The sequence below is a fragment of the Pygocentrus nattereri genome, chromosome 20 (assembly GCF_015220715.1).
Source record: "Pygocentrus nattereri isolate fPygNat1 chromosome 20, fPygNat1.pri, whole genome shotgun sequence".
Lineage (NCBI taxonomy): Eukaryota > Metazoa > Chordata > Actinopteri > Characiformes > Serrasalmidae > Pygocentrus > Pygocentrus nattereri.
This window is the reverse complement of record NC_051230.1, coordinates 27,476,388-27,495,590: the sequence shown is the minus strand read 5'-3', so window position 1 is coordinate 27,495,590 and position 19,203 is coordinate 27,476,388. Positions and strand designations below refer to the sequence as shown.

Here is a 19,203-nt window from a genome sequence, read left to right as displayed (position 1 = left end):
CATTCCATGCTTACGTCTTACTTCTTTCAATAAAGAGGCTTATGAGAAATATATTTTTTCCCGAATTCCTTACCTCACATCAGACTGAAGCTTCCCCAGCTGTGCACACAGTAACCGCCAAATCCGCCAAGAAAACCGCCCAAAGTTTTCCGCTCGGTCACAGAGTAATGACGTCACGTGGTCAATTTCCGTTTACTTGATTATTTTAAGTCTCAAATAAAATTGTGTTTATCTCCATAATAATTTTACTTATTTAAAGTGTTTGCTTTTTGTAATGTTTTCTAAAGTAAAATTGTTTGAAAATAGACATCTTTAGTAGTATTTAGGCTATTATGTCTGTCAGTGAATTATTCATTTATTTTAAAGAATTACACTTAATATAAGTATTTATGTTTAACAAAAATATGCCTTATTGAGTTCCACTAATGAAAACTGATGTAGTCAAATCAAATATTTTAAATCATAATATTCATCATTTTTATTAAGCATGCACAATTACATTTTTTTGTCATTTTTACAGGGTCCTTGAAATATTTTTTAGAGTGTAGTAGCCAGTGTCTTGTTTGTTGTCATGTAGTCCAATAGTGACTTGTTCATCTTGTATATGTAGCTCATTTCTTTTATTGACTGTTTTGTTATTATTACAGTCACATCGTCTATTTGCTATTTGTCTTAGTCTCTGGCTTTGTTTCTATGCTTGATGCTTACATCAACGTTGACTCACAACTTCATCTCACCTACATTACACAAGTAACTCTGACTGGAGAGGAGGAGACGGTGAGCAGTGGATTTCTCAAACTGAACACACTTGTCTTTGGTGAAGTTAGCCTCACTGAGCTAAGTGTGAATGTAACGTACCTCCATTTTCACAAAATAAATACTTCAGGATATATTGAATTCTTTTCGAGTGGGAAAAACAGTCGGTCTTTGTCATTTTATGATGGTTGCCATTGTTTTCACTTATTTTAAATATTATTCCAAAGGAATATTATCTTCTATTCTTACTAATGTACTTGGTTGATATGAACATTTGATTTTTTTTACTTAGATGCTTAATGCACCATCATCATGTATTCTCAATATCATATATTTATTACTTTTTTCCTTATTGCATTGTAAAAATCTAAGTAAAAAAAAAAGTTTGTGAAATGTAAATAAAAACAGAAAGCAATGATTATAAGCCACTTTGTCCTGAGCTTAATGGAAAACAGTACAAAAATGATATTTACCCTTCATCTCATCAAGTTGAGGTGCACATTTTTAAGCAGAAACATCCAGGATGTGTCACAATAGCATGGCAATGTGTAGTGCAATATGCATTGCAAAACATGACAATGAAGGTCCTCAATGGCTACACAGCTAAAGACTTACATTGGAAATTATAGTTTAGGTCATTTTACTAAGTGAAATTATCACACTGTGCTGGCACATATTTTGTTTTTCTAATACATTTATTTAAACAAACAAAATTTCCTGCCAATATAGTGAGATAATGTTACATAATAAAATAAGAATGTTATACATGGAACAGTCTCAACATGATAAATATTTGATTTCTTGATTTAATGTAAGATAATTTGCAGTATAGTAACTGAAGAATGGTAAAAAAAAAATCTTCTTTCAAGACTGGATCAATTGTTGTCTTCAGTCCCCAAATGTCTGTTACATGCTGTCAATAGTAAATATGCTCCTGTTCCACCTTTTGAAACAGGAAACTTGAAACATGTGACAGGCATCAACTTAGGAAAGAACATATTTTCATAAATATAACATCATATTACATATAATATCACAAGGCAATACACTAATATTATTTATTTAATATTATTAATATTACAATATATATTTTTGTCAAACAGAAGTTACTAACCACTGCTTCAGTTTTCATCAGCATTTTAAATATTGTACTGTGTTTTGAAAAGACCTTGTAAATATTCATTTTATGTAAGTTTTTGTACATTCCATTATTAATAATATGCACAGATGTGCAGAAGAGTGTTCTCTACAGGGGGATTTAATTTGACTTAGAAAATCAGCTAAACATGTCATTTGACCAGAGGTGTCAGGCATAATGTTCCTCATCATAATGGATAACTAGAGTATGCTTTGTGAAAATTAACATATGGCATGAGCTATAATGACATCATACATGTCTGTCATGGTTCTAGCAAATTGTTCTTTCCATCACACAATAATACCAGGCATTTTTCCCTCTTGGGCCAGTACTTATGGATGGCTGTGGAATCTCTGGGGTTAAACTCACAACATGCTGTTGAGGTTCTTACACAGTTGCACCACTCAGGAGCCCTTGAAATTGTTCAGATTGTCCTTAAATGTTTAACCGTGAAAACCCCAGGCTTATTACATACTAAGGCTTATTATTCATTAAATACTGTGAGTTGAACACCAAGTAGCTGAGCTATTCTTAAGTTCTAGAAGGCCACTAAGGGGGTTAATATGCTGTAAAAAGTATCTGTTGTTTTAACTTTAAAGAGAAACATTGCTGACTTATGGTTACTGAGTGCCAGGTAATTACATGTAAGATAGAAATTGTTGTTCTGTAGACTTCCAGGTGTTTTTGTTTGGTTTTGTTGGAATTACTTAACATTTCAACCCAAAAAATTAAAAAAGCTATATATGTGAATGCATTTATACTGCCTCAGTTCAATCATCAAATTGGACTTCATGTGGTAGCAGGCAATTTTACTGATTTATTCAACATGAATAAATGCGCAAATGAAACCAAGCAAAGCATGTTTAGATCAAAAGAGATTAGATTAGATTTAGATTAACAAAAGAGGTGCCACTTTATATCAAGTATCTGTAATAACTGTATAATTACACATGAACAACATATCACTGCAGTTGGGACAAAACCCTGTATCTCCAAAATGAAAACTTTACAGAAGACAAAGGCTACTCAGACCACACAGCAGTCAGACAGCAGTACTGCATGTTTTATGTGATGTGCCTGTTTTTGTGAGACATGTGATTCCTCAAACTTCTCAATGTGGTTGCAAGACAGTAATTTTTTTCTTTTGTAATTTATTTTCGACCAGTGCTACAGCACTGTCTCTGGCACATTTCAGGCAGTAGCTTGTGCTCTCTTCCAGCTCAGTCAATTGATAAAACTAATGAATTTAAGAGAATAACACATCAAATAAAAAACAGAATTGAAGTTGAACGTTAAGTTAAATATATGTGTTTTTATATGTTTCTTAAAAGTCAGCACTGATCTTGACCGTCTAATAAAAGGTGGAACTGAGTTCCACAGTTTAGCAGTATAATAACCCGAAAGAGCGTCTTCACAGTGTCTGTATTTTACTGATGATACTTGCAGAAGGTCAACAGACAGACACTTTGTGATGTAAGCAGTGCTTTATTGTCACCTTAATATCTGTCCTAAAAGATACAGGTAGTCAGTGCAGCTGTTGCAAAACTGTTTTGTTGTTGTTAGAATGGATCCTGCTACATTTTGTATGAGGTCTAGAGAATAGATTGTTTTCTTAGGTAAGTCCAGTAAGAAGAGCATTACAGTGATCAACTCTGCTGTAGCAATTGCATGAACAAGTTTCTCTGAGTTGTTCTGATACAGAAAAGGCCAAACTTTTTCAATATTTCTCAAATGATAAAAAGCTACTTTAGTAACTGTATTTACATGTGGGAAAAAACTCAGACTCGAAGATTACACTTAGGTTGCATATTTAAGGTTTAGTCGAGCTTCTCAAAAGTATGTTACTGCTATGTTACATATGTCTGGAACACATCTTGAAGTATTGGAGATAATAAAGATATCATTCAATATACACTATCTAGAATCTATATGAATCAAATTAATAAGTGGAATTTAGATCATTCATGCTTAATAACTTGCTTAAAAAAGTCTTAATAAAGTGTGCATTAGTACAAATAAAAGATTGAAGGGATTGTGACACAGTTTTGACCATTGCCATCAAGAAGGGAGGGGCTGGTACATTTTGGCTTGTAGGTATTGGGGTTTTAAATCTCAGCTACAGGAAGCCAGTGAAGGGACGCAGCAGTGGAGTGACATGACTGAACTTAGGAAGACTGAAGACGAGACGTGCTGCCGCATTCTGGATAAATTGCAGAGGCTTGACGGCCTGCATAGGAAGACCAGCCAAGAGCGAGTTGCAGTAGTTAAGCCTTGAGATGACAAGAGACTGAACTAGCACCTGGGTGACCTCTCGAGTGAGAAAGGGTCAGATCCTCCAGATGTTGTACAGGACAAACCTGCATGACTGAATTAGGTTTGCAATGTGAGCCAAGAATGATAACTGGCCATCCAGAATCATAACAAAACTTCTTGCCTCTCATCAGAGAGTTCTCTGGCAAGATCATGATGAGGACCTGCAGTTGCAGGGATGATTAGCAGCTCCATCTTGCTAGGTTTGAGCTTCAAATGGTGAGCTGCCATCCATGAATAGATGTCAGACAGACATGCTGAGATGCAACAGGAAACTTGTGTCAGAGGGTGAGAAAGAAAGCATTAGTTGAGTGTCATCAGCATAGCAGTGATAAGGGAAGCCACAAGAGGATATTACATCTCAAGAAAACTAGTGTAAAGAGAAAATAAAAGAGGACCCAGCGCCGAGCCTTGTTGAACACCAGTGGAGAGACTGCATGGAGAGGATGTGGACTCTCTCCATGTAACCTGATAACAGCAACCCTCCAGATAAGACGTGTGCCACTTCCACGCAGAGCCAGTGATTCCAAGGTAGGTGAAGACATCCAAAAGGATTGTATGGTTGACCGTGTCAAAAGCTGCTGAGAGGTCAAGAAGAATCAGGAATCATATGTTTCTTAAAAGTGAGCACTGATCTTGACTCTCTAATAAGAGGTGGAACTGAGTTCCACAGTTTAGCAGCATAATAACCGAAGTTTCTTCATGGTGTCTGTATTTTACTGATGGTACTTGCAGAAGTTCAGTATCAGCAGATCTAAAAATCACTTGATAGAACATAAACAGAAAGGCACTTCGTGATGTAAGCAGTGCTTCATTGTCACTTTAATATCTGTCCTAAAAGATACAGGTAGTCAGTACAGCTGCTTCAAAACTGCTGTTTTGTTGCTGTTGTTAGAATCGATGCTGCTATATTTTGTATGAGGTCTAGAGAATATATTGTTTTCTTAGGTAAGTGGATGTGGACCCTCTCCATATAACCTGAAAGGTCAAGAAGAATCAGGACAGATGACAGTTTGTCTGATCTTGCTGACTGGAGCTTCTCAGTCACTGCTACAAGGGCAGTTTCTGTTGAGTCCGACAGTTTGAAGCCAGACTGGTTGGGGTCCTGGAGCTGGTTCTGCATGAGTTAAAGAGACAGTTGATTATAGACTGCATGTTCAACAATTTTCAAAAGGACAGAAAGGAGTGATATCATTCTGTAGTTGTTATCAAGTTCTGAATTAGCTACAGTTGTCCTTACTGAAACAATCACTACTAAAACATTTGGTAAAGTTTTGGCAATGTTACAATTATATTGTTAAGAGAACACGGAATATGTAATATTAATAGAAATCAATTTTAATAAAATATACTTAAGCTCCAGCTCCCCCCCCCACGACCCTGACGGAGAAGCTGCTTAGAAAATGGATGGATGGATATACTTAATAAGGGTATGTGGAGTCAGTTAAAAGTCCATAATGTGTATTGAACTCTCACTTTGAATGAGTTCAGTAGACTGATCTATGAAGGTACAGTAACAATAACAGTCTTTTTAAGATTAAGTGACCCTTATTTGTCCCACAACAGGGAATTTTCACCTCCGCGTTTAACCCATCCGTGAAGTGAGATGCCACATGCACTCTAGTGAGCACACACACACACTAGGTGGCAGTGAGCACACTTGCCCAGAGCGGTGGGCAGCCCAATCTGCAGCGCCCAGGGAGCAGTTGGGGGTTAGGTGTCTTGCTCAAGGACACCTCAGCCATGTGCTGTCGGCTCTGGAAATCGAACCAGCGACCTTCCGGTCACAAGGCTGGTTCCCTAACCTCCAGCCCATGACTCCCCCTTAAGTCTAAGGGACAATCAGAAGTTGGAAAACAATCACATATATCCAACCCCTTCTCCAAGTCATTTTTGCATTGAATCTGACCTGATACCACAGCACCAGTGTTTTCATGACTGACCTGATATGTATGCTACAAAAGTCAGCAACAAGCCTGTCTGTGTTTGTTTTTCAGAATCAAGAGGTATCATGACTTCAACTCCAGTCACAGCGGCAGAATATACTGACTTTAAAAACCAGAGTTCTGCATTATGCACTGATGTGAAGTGTGTCTTCTACTCAGTGGCAAATGTGATCATCTTCATCCTGGGGATTGCTGGAAACAGTTTGGTGATCTGGATTGCAGGCTTTAAGATGAAGAAGTCCGTCATCGCCACCTGGTACCTGAGCCTGGCCGTGTCCGACTTTATAATGTGCTCTACCTTGCCCTTTGGTGTTGTCCAAATGGTTACAGATGAGTGGATCTTTGGGCTCTTCCTCTGCAAATTCCGATATTTCATGAAGCTTATAAACATTTATAGTAGCATCTTCATTCTTGTCATCATCAGTGTGGACCGCTGCGTTCTTGTTATGTTTCCTGTGTGGGCTCGGAACAAGCGCACCGTAAGAAAGGCCGCTGTGATAATTATGCTAGGTTGGATTGTCTCAGCAGCACTTAGCTCTCCAGAAACCATTTTCCGAGACATTGTGTACAAACAGAAGACAAAGTGTGTTAGAAAGTACATCAATGAGCAAAGGCTTATTGCCATAGTGTCTTGCCAATTCATTTTTGGATTTGTGATCCCGTTCCTGATCATTGTCATCTGTTATGTCCTCATCATGCGAAAGCTGAAGTTCAACCAGATGACGACGTCCAAGAAGCCATTCAAGATCATGACGATGCTGATAGCTGCTTTCCTCATCTGCTGGTTGCCTTTTCATCTTTATTCTTTTTTGAAAATACATTATAAGGGATTCAATTTTGTTGAAGTGCTAAAATTATTTGGCGTCATTCTTGCCAACGCCAACAGTTGTTTGAACCCACTTCTTTATGCGTTCATGGGGAGAAACTTCAAGAAGCAGTGTTACTCGGTTCTGTCCAACATTGAGAATGCAATTGAGGAAGAGGAGGAGGGCCGGGAAGGAGTCCAAGGGACAGCTATCAACACCAATGAGGAAAGCATAAGTTCAGTTGTTTGACAAATTTGAACAGTTGAAAGGAAAACAGAATTTTACTTGTTTATGTTACACAATAAAATCCTAAAAAATTAACACCTGAAACAGTGGCTTGAAATCAATGCTTGCTTTAACCTTAGGTACAAAATTACTAGATTATTACTAAAATTATTACAATTTTTAAATTACTAAATTACTAAAAATATTTTGAGGAAAAATGATGCCTGAAGCTAAAACTCTAAAGGCATGTAATGGCTTACTGTTGGTGACAGATACATTAGATCAATGAGGCTCAAGTTAGAAAAGAAAAAAGGGCAACACTTAACATCAAGGATTAGAATTATTTGCTATAGGTCATGAAATACTATCTATATAGTATTTAACTCTGCCTTAGCACAGCATTAAATTAGTTAATCTCTTAAACGGCCAGAACCCACAGGTGGTCCCAAAAATGTTTTTACACACTTCTGTAACCTAAATAGCCAGTTTGCACTGAAGTCCTTGTAGTTACTGAATAATAAGCCTTATTATGTAACAATCCTGAGATTTTACTGGGACAAATGTAAAAAAACAGCTCTGAGGATAGTGAGAGAGCTGAACAGGTATAGGTGAAAGAAAGTGCCCACAGTGGAGGAATATATAATGATAAGTCAGTAGACTAACAGATAATGAAAAGGACTAACACATGCAAACTAGTTAGTTCTTATCTTATTTGACTTTTTTATATACAAACCCAATTCCAAAGAAGTTGGGACGTTGTTTAAAACATAAAAAAAAAAAGAAAGTTTTAATGTATTTTTTTTATATCTTTTATATTGTTTTTTGCAAATATTCACTCATTTTGAATTTGATGTCTGCAACACGTTCCAAAGAAGTTGGGACAGGGGCAACAAAAGACTGGGAAAGCTGAGGAATGCTCAAAAACACCTGTTTGGAACATTCCACAGGTGACCAGGTTAATTGGAAACAGGTGAGTGTTATGATTGGATATAAAGGGAGCATCCCTGAAAGGCTCAGTTGTTCACAAGCAAGGATGGGGTGAGGTTCACCACTTTGTGAACAACTGCGTGAGCAAATAGTCCAACAGTTTAAGAACAACATTTCTCAACGTGCAATTGCAAGGAATTTAGGGATTTCATCATCTACAGTCCATAATATCATCAAAAGATTCAGAGAATCTGGAGAAATCTCTGCAAGTAAGCGGCAAGGCAGAAAACCAACATTGAATGCCCGTGACCTTCCATCCCTCAGGCGGTACTGCATTAAAAACCGACATCATTCTGTAACGGATATTCCCACATGGGCTCAGGAACACTTCAGAAAACCATTGTCAGTGAACACAGTTCGTCGCTCCATCTACAAGTACAAGTTAAAACTCTGCCATGCAAAGCGAAAGCCATATATCACCAACACCCAGAAATGCTGCTGGCTTCTCTGGGCCTCAGATGGACTGACGCAATGTGGAAAAGTGTCCTGTGGTCTGACGAGTCCACATTTGAAATTGTTTTTTTGGAAATCATGGATGTTGTGTCCTCTGGGCCAAAGAGGGAAAGGACTGTCCGGACTGTTATCAGCACAAAGTTCAAAAGCCAGCATCTTTGATGGTGTGGGGGTGTGTTAGTGCCCATGGCATGGGTAACTTGCACATCTGTGCACTCACTCTCCTCACTTGGACTGAGATCTTCCATGTGCAACTGGGTCCTAGACTTCCTGACCAACAGGCCGCAGTCTGTGAGGATTCACAACATTTCCTCCCCCACCATAATCCTCAGCACTGGCTCCCCTCAGGGCTGTGTGTTGAGCCCCCTCCTGTTTACACTGCTTACATATGACTGCTCACCTATCCATCCAGGCTGTCATATTGTGAAGTTTGCGGACGACACAGCAGTGGTTGGATGCATCACAAACAGGGATGAGTCCAACTACAGGCAGGAGGTGGAACACCTGGAGGGTTGGTGCAGAGAGAACCACCTCTGCATCAACGTAAAGAAGACGAAGGAGATGATTGTGGACTTCAGAAGGGGCCATCATGACCACCTCCCTCTGCACATTGGAGGTTCTGAGGTGGAAGTAGTTGACAGCTACAGGTACTTGGGTGTGCACCTGAGCAGCAACCTCACCTGGAGCAACAACACTTCCACTCTGGTCAGGAAGGCACATCAGCGGCTCTACTTCCTCAGGAGGCTGAGACGAGCTGGACTCGGGAGGGCAGTCCTCACCTCCTTCTACAGATGTGTGGTGGAGAGCGTCGTGTGCTCCAGCATCAACGTGTGGCATGGAAGCTGCTCTGCTGCAGATAGGAAAGCTCTGCAGAGGGTGGTGAAGGCTGCACAGAGGATTGTTGGAGTCAGCCTCCCCAGCACCACAGACATTTACACCTCCAGATGCAGGAAAAGGGCTACCTGCATCAGGAAGGATCCCACCCACCCAGCACACGCACTTTTTGTCCCGCTCCCCTCAGGCAGGAGGCTGCGGAGCATCAAGTGCAAAACAACCAGACTCAGAAACAGCTTCATACCAGAAGCTGTAAGGCTCTTAAATTCCAACTAAACACACTGCACTGACACTTACAAGAACAATTACTGTTACAAACACTGTCACTTTAAACCGCACTGAGAGACTTTATCTAGACACTTTATCTACTGCTCTAATTCAATATCATGCTGCTATAACAAACTTGCACTCTGGACTTCATATTGCTGCTAACTGCCTACTCTCCTACTCTCCCTCTCTTGTGTATTTACCTTATATTTATCTATTTTAATAACAGCTCTTGGGTGTAAACTGGACCATGAGATCTTAATTTCGTTCCACCTCATGTACCATGTGATGCGAATGACAATAAAATCTCCTTGAATCCTTGAATCTGTGCAGGCATCATTAATGCTGAAAGGTACATACAGGTTTTGGAGCAACATATGCTGCCATCCAAGCACCACGTCTTTTTCAGGGACGTCCTGCTTATTTCAGCAAGACAATGCCAAGCCACATTCTGCATGTGTTACAACAGTGTGGCTTCGTAGTAAAAGAGTGCAGGTACTAGACTGGCCTGCCTGCAGTCCAGACCTGTCTCCCATTGAAAATGTGTGGCGCATTATGAAGCGCAAAATACGACAATGGAGACCCCGGACTGCTGAGCAACTGAAGTTGTACATCAAGCAAGAATGGGAAAGAATTCCACCTACAAAGCTTCAACAATTAGTGTCCTCAGTTCCCAAACGCTTACTGAGTGTTGTTAAAAGGAAAGGTAAACATGCCCCTGTCCCAAATTCTTTGAAACGTGTTGCAGGCATCAAATTCAAAATGAGTGAATATTTGCAAAAATCAATAAGGTTTATCCGTTTGAACATTAAATATCTTGTCTTTGTAGTGTATTCAATTGAATATAGGTTGAAAAGGATTTGCAAATCATCATATTTTGTTTTTGTTTTACACAACGTCCCAACTTCGTTGGAATTGGGGTTGTAAGTAAACCTAGCTTAGTTTATCAGCAGTGCAGTGAGCAGCACTTACCTCACCGTTCACAAATAAATATGTGAAAGATGAAATTCAACCAGATTATGACATCCAAAAAGCCATTCAAGATCATGACGCTGCTTTCCTCATTCCTAATTAAATTACTAAGCAGTATTAAAGAGGAAAACAGCAAATGTTTCCTTCTAAATTCAAGTTCTGAAATATTATCCCAAGTCACCAGTGTCTTGTTTGTAGCCTCAATGTGTTATCATGAAGTCCAATTGTGTCTTCTTCATCTTGTATATGTAGCTCATTTCTTTCATTGACTGTTTTTGTTATTGATTTTACAGTCACATAGTCTATTTGTTATTTGTCTTAGTCTCTGGCTTTGTTTCTATGCTTGATGTTTACATGAACGTTGACTCACAACTTCATCTCACCTACATTACACAAGTGACTTCTGCTGGAGAGGAGGAGATGGTGAGCAATGGATTTTTCAAACTGAACACACTTAGCTCAGTGAGGCTAACCTCACCAAAGACAAGTGTGAATGTAACGTACCTCCAATTCCACAAGCGAAATATCTCAGGACATATTGAATTCTAGTCAAGTGGAGAAATAGCCAGTCTTTGTCATTTTATGATGGTTGCCATTGTTTTAATTAATTTTAAATATTATGCCTACAAAGGAATATTATCTTCTATTTTTCCTAATCTACTTGCTTAATATGAACATTTGGTATTTTTTTACTTAGATGCTTAATGCACCATCATGTATTCTCAATATCATATATTACTTTTTTCCTATTGCATTGTAAAAATCTAAGTCAAAAACAGTTTGTGAAATGTAAATAAAAACAGAAAGCAATGATTTATAATCCACTTTGTCCTGCGCTTAATTGAAAGCAGTACAAAAATGATATTTACCCTTCACCTCATCAAGTTGAGTTGCTCATTTTTAAGAAGAAACATCCAGGATGTGTCACAATAGCATGGCAATGTGTAGTGCAATATGCATTGCAAAACATGACAATGAAGGCCCTCAGTGGCTGCACAGCTAAAGACTTAGGCTGGAACATATAGTATCTTATCAAGTGAAATGATCTTAAATCACATCAGCATATAACATTTCCCATTTTGAGGAGGTTGTGCACTTATTTTGAGGTTATTTAGCCTGTGTTACTGGTTTTAGGTCATTTTACTAAGTAAAATTATCACACTGTACTGGCACATATTTTGTTTTTCTAATACATTTATTTAAACAAGCAAAATTTCCTGCCAACATAGTGAGATAATTTTACAAAAAATGTCATAAAAGTCTTAAATTAAGCATGAAACAATCTCAACATGATAAATATTAGATTTCTTGATTTCATTTAAGATAATTTGCAGTATACTAACTGAAAAATGGTAAAAAAAATCTGTAATACTGATCCTCTGTGACAGTCAGACAGATTTGCAGATGCTCGCAGATAAGATGCAGTGATTTTAATTATCCACTCAGTCCAAAGGGTAAAACACAACTCACAGTGTAAGATCCAGTAAAGTAATCTGGACCATCCGAAACCATCCGAAAAAAAGGGCAACAGTATCCAAGGGGCAAAAACACAAATCATCCACGGGAAAACTCGTCCAAGGTTCGATACACGAAATACACACGAAATATACACGAAAGACAGCTTGCGACAACTTCCCTTGGTTAGTCGTAAGTTCTTGGTGGCCAACCACACTCGATCCCCTGGTTCGTATGTAGGAGTTGGCCCTCGATACTTGTCTGATTGTTCCTTGTGTCGGCGGATGGCTCCTTCTATTCTTTGATGTGTCTGCTCCCAGACTTGTTCACTTCTCTTCATCCACTCGTCCACTGCTGGAACATCCATTCGGGTTCCGGTCCATGGTGCGACAGGTGGCTGATAGCCTAAAACACACTGGAAAGGCGTCAATCCTGTAGCAGAACTGATGAGTTCTGTGCCATTTCCGCCCAGAGTAAATACCTTGACCAGTCCACTGGGTTGTCTAGACAGAAGAGCCTTAGGAATTTCCCCAGCTCCTGGTTGACCCGTTCACATTGTCCGTTGGATTCCGGATGGTAACCCGAGGATAGACTAAGTGAGGATAGACTAAACCCCCAAATGTTAAAAAAAAAAAATGCAGTCCATACCTTAGACGTGAACTGTGGTCCTCTATCGGAGACTATGTTTTCACGGATCCCGTAAAATCTGAACACTACCTGGAATAAAGTTTCAGCAGTTTGAAAGGCACTAGGAAGGGCTTCAAAGGGTATAAACCTTATTCCTTTAGAAAATCGGCTGTGATCTGGGCAAGTCCGTCACAAAGTCTAGAGCTATGTGTGACCATGGTCTGTTAGGGATCAGTAGAGGTAACAGTTTACCTGCTGGCAACGTCTTTGGTGTTTTACGTTGAGCACAAACGGAGCACGATGCTACAAAGGTGTGAATGTCTTGGAGCATGGTTTCCCACCAATATCTACTGACCAAGAGTTGTTGTGTCCGAGTCTCACCTGGGTGCCCTGATGTTAGAGGAGTGTGCCCATGTGATGAGCTCTGCTCGGAAAGATGGGGGAATATATAGCTTCTCTGGGGCACACTGCTCAGGTATAGTAACCTGTGATAGAGCCTTTTTGTTACAGTACGCTCTGTCCAGAAAATTGTAGGATTATGTTTCTCCAACCATGGAAGTCCCAAAATCACTTCAAAATCTGATTGCTCCAATATGAGAAAAGAGAAAAGGTTTTCAGAACAGAGAGCACTGACTTGCGTTTTGATGGGGATAGTAGCCTGGGTTTGTTGTAAGTTTTGTACAGGGATCTGTAGCTTCTTCACAATCCGAGAATTGATTAAATTCCCCTCAGCTCCTGAGTCGATCAATCCTGAAACGATAATATCATTATGGTGAAGGCACAACCGCACGGGTAGTAGAACAGATTTGGAGACCAACCCCTTTGTGGGTATACTCACCACATTAGCACGCAAAATGAACTCCGCGTGCTTTGCAGGGGTCGGCGCCTTGCTTTGAGAGGTCCTCCTGTGACACTCTTATAGGATGACCGGGTTGCCCACAGAACAGACATAAATGATGGGAGAGACGATGTTGTCTCTCCTCTTGTGATAATCGGGATGAGTCACACAGCATGGGTTCAGAGCATTCTATACATTCTCTTCTCAATTGAAAATGGTGAGATGTGCTTTTGGGGTTCCTGAAACTTCCTTTCTTCTTACGGGAGTTCAATAAGTGATCTAGTTTTATTGTCAATGATATTAACTGATCCAAACTTAAATCTTCATCCCTGCTAGCAAGTTCGTTAAGGATTTCAGTGCTTGGCTAAATGTCACCAAAAGGGCAGCCTCATTCCAGCCACTGCTGGCAGCGAGTGTTCTGAACTCTACGGCGTACTCTACCACAGAACGTGATCCTTGTCGTAACTGGGCTAAAAGTTCTCCACTAACTTTTCCCTCATAGGGGTGATCAAAAATGAGTCTGAATTCTTTCAAAAAGTGTGCATAGATCCAGTTACTAAATGAGGATCAGCTAGCAGTAGCCCAGTCTATTGCTTTACCAGCTAGTCTTGATACCACAAACAATATTTTAGCTTGGTCTGTAGCTACGGGTGAATTATCAAAAAACACTGAGCATTGTAGCAGGAAACCTCTGCACTGGTCCGGATCGCCTGAAAATTTAATCGGGCTTACTAACTGGAAATGTAGATTGTGGAGTAGCAGCGGCTGGGGAAGTAGGTGCGGGCACCACCATCTGATCAGTCAGATTTGTGGCGCCGAAGTGGCTGGACATTTCTTTGATACTATTCACAAGCTGCACCAGCTGAGCTTGCTGTTCCGACTGTTCATTACTCCGGGATTCCAAAGACCGTGTTACTCCTGAGAGAACAAGCTGATGTTGTCCCAAGTGGTGTCCCTGCTCCAAGAGCGCCCTTTGGATAGCGTCATGCTCTGCCGTCTGTATAGTGGTGAAGTATTCTGTGACGGTCAGACAGATTTGCAGACGCTTGCAGATAAAATGCAGTGATTTTAAATATCCACTCAGTCCAAAGGGTAAAACACAACTCACAGTGTAAGATCCAGCCCAGTAACTGAAAACATGAAACCATCCGAAAAAAAGGGCAACAGTATCCAAGGGGCAAAAACACAGATGATACATGAAATACACAGAATAACAGAATAACAGAATAACAGAATCAGGGAACGCTCAGTGAGCTTGTTCCTAAATTCTGAGAATGAAATCTTCTGTTCAGAGGAACAGAATGTTATGCGAGTTTTCCATCTAGAAATAGTTTATCATAAGCGAGAAACGCACTGGGCATCTCACCAGCACTGGACCAATGACAGGTAATTCCTTTTTTATTCTAATATAAACCAAACAAAGGCTACTCAGACCACACAGCAGTCAGACAGCAGTACTGCGTGTTTTATGTGATGTGCCTGTTTTTGTGAGACATGAGATTCCTCAAACTTCTCAATGTGGTTGAAAGACAGCAGACTTTTTATTTATTTTTTTGTAATTTATTTTGAAAATATTGAGAATTTCAGGCAGTAGCTTGTGCTCTCTTCCAGCTCAGTCAGTTGATAAAACTAATGAATTTAAGAGAACAATCAATCAAACAATTAATCACATTAAAAACAGAATTTAAGTTGAATGCTAAGTTAAATACATGTGTTTTTATATGTTTCTTAAAAGTGAGCACTGATCTTGACTCTCTAATAAGAGGTGGAACTGAGTTCCACAGTTTAGCAGCATAATAACCGAAGTTTCTTCACGGTGTCTGTATTTTACTGATGGTACTTGCAGAAGTTCAGTATCAGCAGATCTAAAAATCACTTGATGGAACATAAACAGAAAGGCACTTCGTGATGTAAGCAGTGCTTCATTGTCACTTTAATATCTGTCCTAAAAGATACAGGTAGTCAGTACAGCTGCTTCAAAACTGCTGTTTTGTTGCTGTTGTTAGAATCAATGCTGCTATATTTTGTATGAGGTCTAGAGAATAGATTGTTTTCTTAGGTAAGTGGATGTGGACCCTTTCCATATAACCTGAAAGGTCAAGAAGAATCAGGACAGATGACAGTTTGTCTGATCTTGCTGACTGGAGCTTCTCAGTCACTGCTACAAGGGCAGTTTCTGTTGAGTCCGACAGTTTGAAGCCAGAATGATTGGGGTCCTGCAGCTGGTTCTGCATGAGTAAAAGAGACCGTTGATTATAGACAGCAGGTTCAACAATTTTCAAAAGGACAGAAAGGTGTGATACCATTCTGCAGTTGTTGTCAAAGAAAAAAGTGTGACAACAGCTCATTGGCAAACTTTTTAAGTTCTGAATTAGCTACAGTTGTCCTTACTGAAACAATCACTACTAAAGCATTTGGTGAAATTTTGCTAAGGTTACAATTATTTTGTTAAGACAACATGGAAAATGTAATATTACTAGTTATCAATTTTAATAAAATATACTTGATAAAGGTCTGTGGAGTTAAAAGTCCATAATGTGTATTGAACTCTCACTTTGAATGAGTTCAGTAGACTGATCTATGATGGTAGAGTAACAATAACAGCCTGTTTAATTCTAAGGGACAATCAGAGGTTGGAAAACAATCACATAAATCCAACCCCTTCTCCAAGTCATTTTTGCATTGAATCTGACCTGATACCACAGCACCAGTGTTTTCATGACTGACTTGATATGTATGCTACAAAAGTCAACAACAAGCCTGTCTGTGTTTGTTTTCCAGAATCAAGAGGTATCATGACTTCTATTCCAGTCACAGCAGCAGAATATCCTGAATTTAAAAACCAGAGTTCTGCATTATGCACAGATGTGAAGTGTGTCTTCTACTCAGTGGCAAATGTGATCATCTTCATCCTGGGGATTGCTGGAAACAGTTTGGTGATCTGGATTGCAGGCTTTAAGATGAAGAAGTCCGTCATCGCCACCTGGTACCTGAGCCTGGCCGTGTCCGACTTTATAATGTGCTCTACCTTGCCCTTTGGTGTTGTCCAAATGGTTACAGATGAGTGGATCTTTGGTCTCTTCCTCTGCAAATTCCGATATTTCATGAAGCTTATAAACATGTATAGTAGCATCTTTATTCTTGTCATCATCAGTGTGGACCGCTGTGTTCTTGTTATTTTTCCTGTGTGGGCTCGGAACAAGCGCACCGTAAGAAAGGCCACTGTGATAATTATGCTAGCTTGGATCATCTCAGCAGCACTTAGCTCTCCAGAAACCATTTTCCGAGACATTGTGCACAAACGGAAGACAAAGTGTGTTAGAAAGGACATAAATGAGCAAAGCCATATTGCCATAGTGTCTTGCCAATTCATTTTTGGATTTGTGATCCCGTTCCTGATCATTGTCATCTGTTATGTCCTCATCATGCGAAAGCTGAAGTTCAACCAGATGACGATGTCCAAAAAGCCATTCAAGATCATGACGCTGCTGATAGCTGCTTTCCTCATCTGCTGGTTGCCTTTTCATCTTTTTTCTTTTTTGAAAATACATTATAAGGGATTCAATTTTGTCGAAGTGCTAAAATTATTTGGCGTCATTCTTGCCAACGCCAACAGTTGTTTGAACCCACTTCTTTATGCGTTCATGGGGAGAAACTTCAAGAAACAGTGCTACTCGGTTCTGTCCAACATTGAGAATGTAATTGAGGAGGAGGAGGAGGGCCGGGAAGGAGTACAAGGGACAGCTATCAACACCAATGAGGAAAGCATAAGTTCAGCTGTTTGACAAATTTGAGCAGTTGAAAAGAAAAAAGCATTTTACTAAACTAAATTAAAAAAAATAACACTTGAAACAGTGGCTTGAAATCAATGCTTGCTTTAACCTTAGGTACAAAATTACTAGATATTTTGAGGAAAAATGATGCCTAGAGCTAAAACTCTAAAGCCATGTAATGGCTTACTGTTGGTGACAGATACATTAGATCAATGAGTCTCAAGTTAGAAAAGAAAAAAGGGCAACACTTAACATCAAGGATTAGAATTATTTGCTATAGGTCATGAAATACTATCTATATAGTATTTAACTCTGCCTTAGCACAGCATTAAATTAGTTTACCTCTTAAACGGCCAGAACCCACAGGTGGTCCCAAAAATGTTTTTACACACTTCTGTAACCTAAATAGCCAGTTTGCACTGAAGTCCTTGTAGTTACTGAATAATAAGCCTTATTATGTAACAATTCTGAGATTTTACTGGGACAAATGTAAAAAAAACAGCTCTGAGGATAGTGAGGCAGCTGAACAGGTATAGGTGAAAGAAAGTGCCCACAGTGGAGGAATATATAATGATAAGTCAGTAGACTAACAGATAATGAAAAGGACTAACACATGCAAACTATTTAGTTCTTATCTTATTTGACTTTTTTTATGTACAACCCCTATTCCAAAGAAGTTGGGACGTTGTTTAAAACATAAAATAAAAATTTTATATACATAAATATATATAAATGAAAGTTTTTATATATTTTTTAAATATGTTTTATATCTTTTTTATAGTTTTTTGCAAATATTCACTCATTTTGAATTTGATACCTGCAACATGTTCCAAAGAAGTTGAAACAGGGGCAACAAAAGACTGGGAAAGTTGAGGAATGTTCAAAAAACACCTGTTTGGAACATTCCACAGGTGACCAGGTTAATTGGAAACAGCTGATTGTCATGATTGAGTATAAAGGGAGCATCCCTGAAAGGATCAGTCATTCACAAGCAAGGATGGGGCGAGGTTCACCACTTTGTGAACAACTGCGTGAGTAAATAGTCCAACAGTTTAAGAACAACGTTTCTCAACGTGCAATTGCAAGGAATTTTAATTTCATCATCTACAGTCCATAATATCATCAAACGATTCAGAGAATCTGGAGAAATCTCTGCAAGTAAGCGGCAAGGCAGAAAACCAACATTGAATGCCCGTGACCTTCCATCCCTCAGGCGGCACCGCATTAAAAACCGACATCATTCTATAACGGATATTCCCACATGGGCTCAGGAACACTTCAGAAAACCATTGTCACTGAACACAGTTCGTCGCTCCATCTACAAGTGCAAGTTAAAACTCTGCCATGCAAAGCAAAAGCCATATATCAACACCACTCAGAAATGCTGCCAGGTTCTCTGGGCCTGAGATGGACTGACGTAAAGTAGAAAAGTGTCCTGTGGTCTGACATCCACATTTGAAATTGTGACATTGTGAAATTGTGAATTTGAAAATATGACAACGGGGACCCCGGACTATTGAGCAAATGAAGTTGTACATCAAGCAAGAATGGGAAAGAATTCCACCTACAAAGCTTCAACAATTAGTGTCCTCAGTTCCCAAACGCTTATTGAGTGTTGTTAAAAGGAAAAGTAAACATGCCCCTGTCCCAACTTCTTTGAAACGTGTTGCAGGCATCAATTTCAAAATAAGTTAATATTTGCAATAAACAATAAAGTTTATCCGTTTGAACATTAAATATCTTGTCTTTGTAGTGTATTCAATTGAATATAGGTTGAAAAGGATTTGCAAATCGTCGTATTTTGTTTTTATTTATG

At 39.2% G+C, this 19,203-nt stretch overlaps 2 protein-coding genes across 2 annotated transcripts; both read left to right on the top strand.

The window, feature by feature from the left end:
- Window positions 1-4,637: 4,637 nt before the first annotated feature.
- On the top strand, window positions 4,638-7,277 carry LOC108438723 (chemokine-like receptor 1). The gene is made up of 2 exons (XM_017716724.2): window positions 4,638-4,735; window positions 6,202-7,277. The coding sequence occupies exon 2, from the start codon at window positions 6,216-6,218 to the stop codon at window positions 7,203-7,205; it is 990 nt and encodes a 329-aa protein (XP_017572213.1). The 5' UTR covers window positions 4,638-4,735; window positions 6,202-6,215; the 3' UTR covers window positions 7,206-7,277.
- A 9,132-nt stretch (window positions 7,278-16,409) lies between these two features.
- LOC108438716 (chemokine-like receptor 1) lies at window positions 16,410-17,399 on the top strand. Its single transcript, XM_017716717.2, has one exon. It carries the CDS (start codon window positions 16,410-16,412, stop codon window positions 17,397-17,399), a length of 990 nt encoding a protein of 329 aa, XP_017572206.1.
- The last annotated feature ends 1,804 nt before the right edge of the window (window positions 17,400-19,203 follow it).

What these genes read in the sequence shown, in the direction of transcription:
- LOC108438723 (XM_017716724.2), top strand. Translation starts at nt 6,216, where the DNA reads ATGACTTCAACTCCAGTCACAGCGGCAGAATATACTGACTTTAAAAAC.
- LOC108438716 (XM_017716717.2), top strand. Translation starts at nt 16,410, where the DNA reads ATGACTTCTATTCCAGTCACAGCAGCAGAATATCCTGAATTTAAAAAC.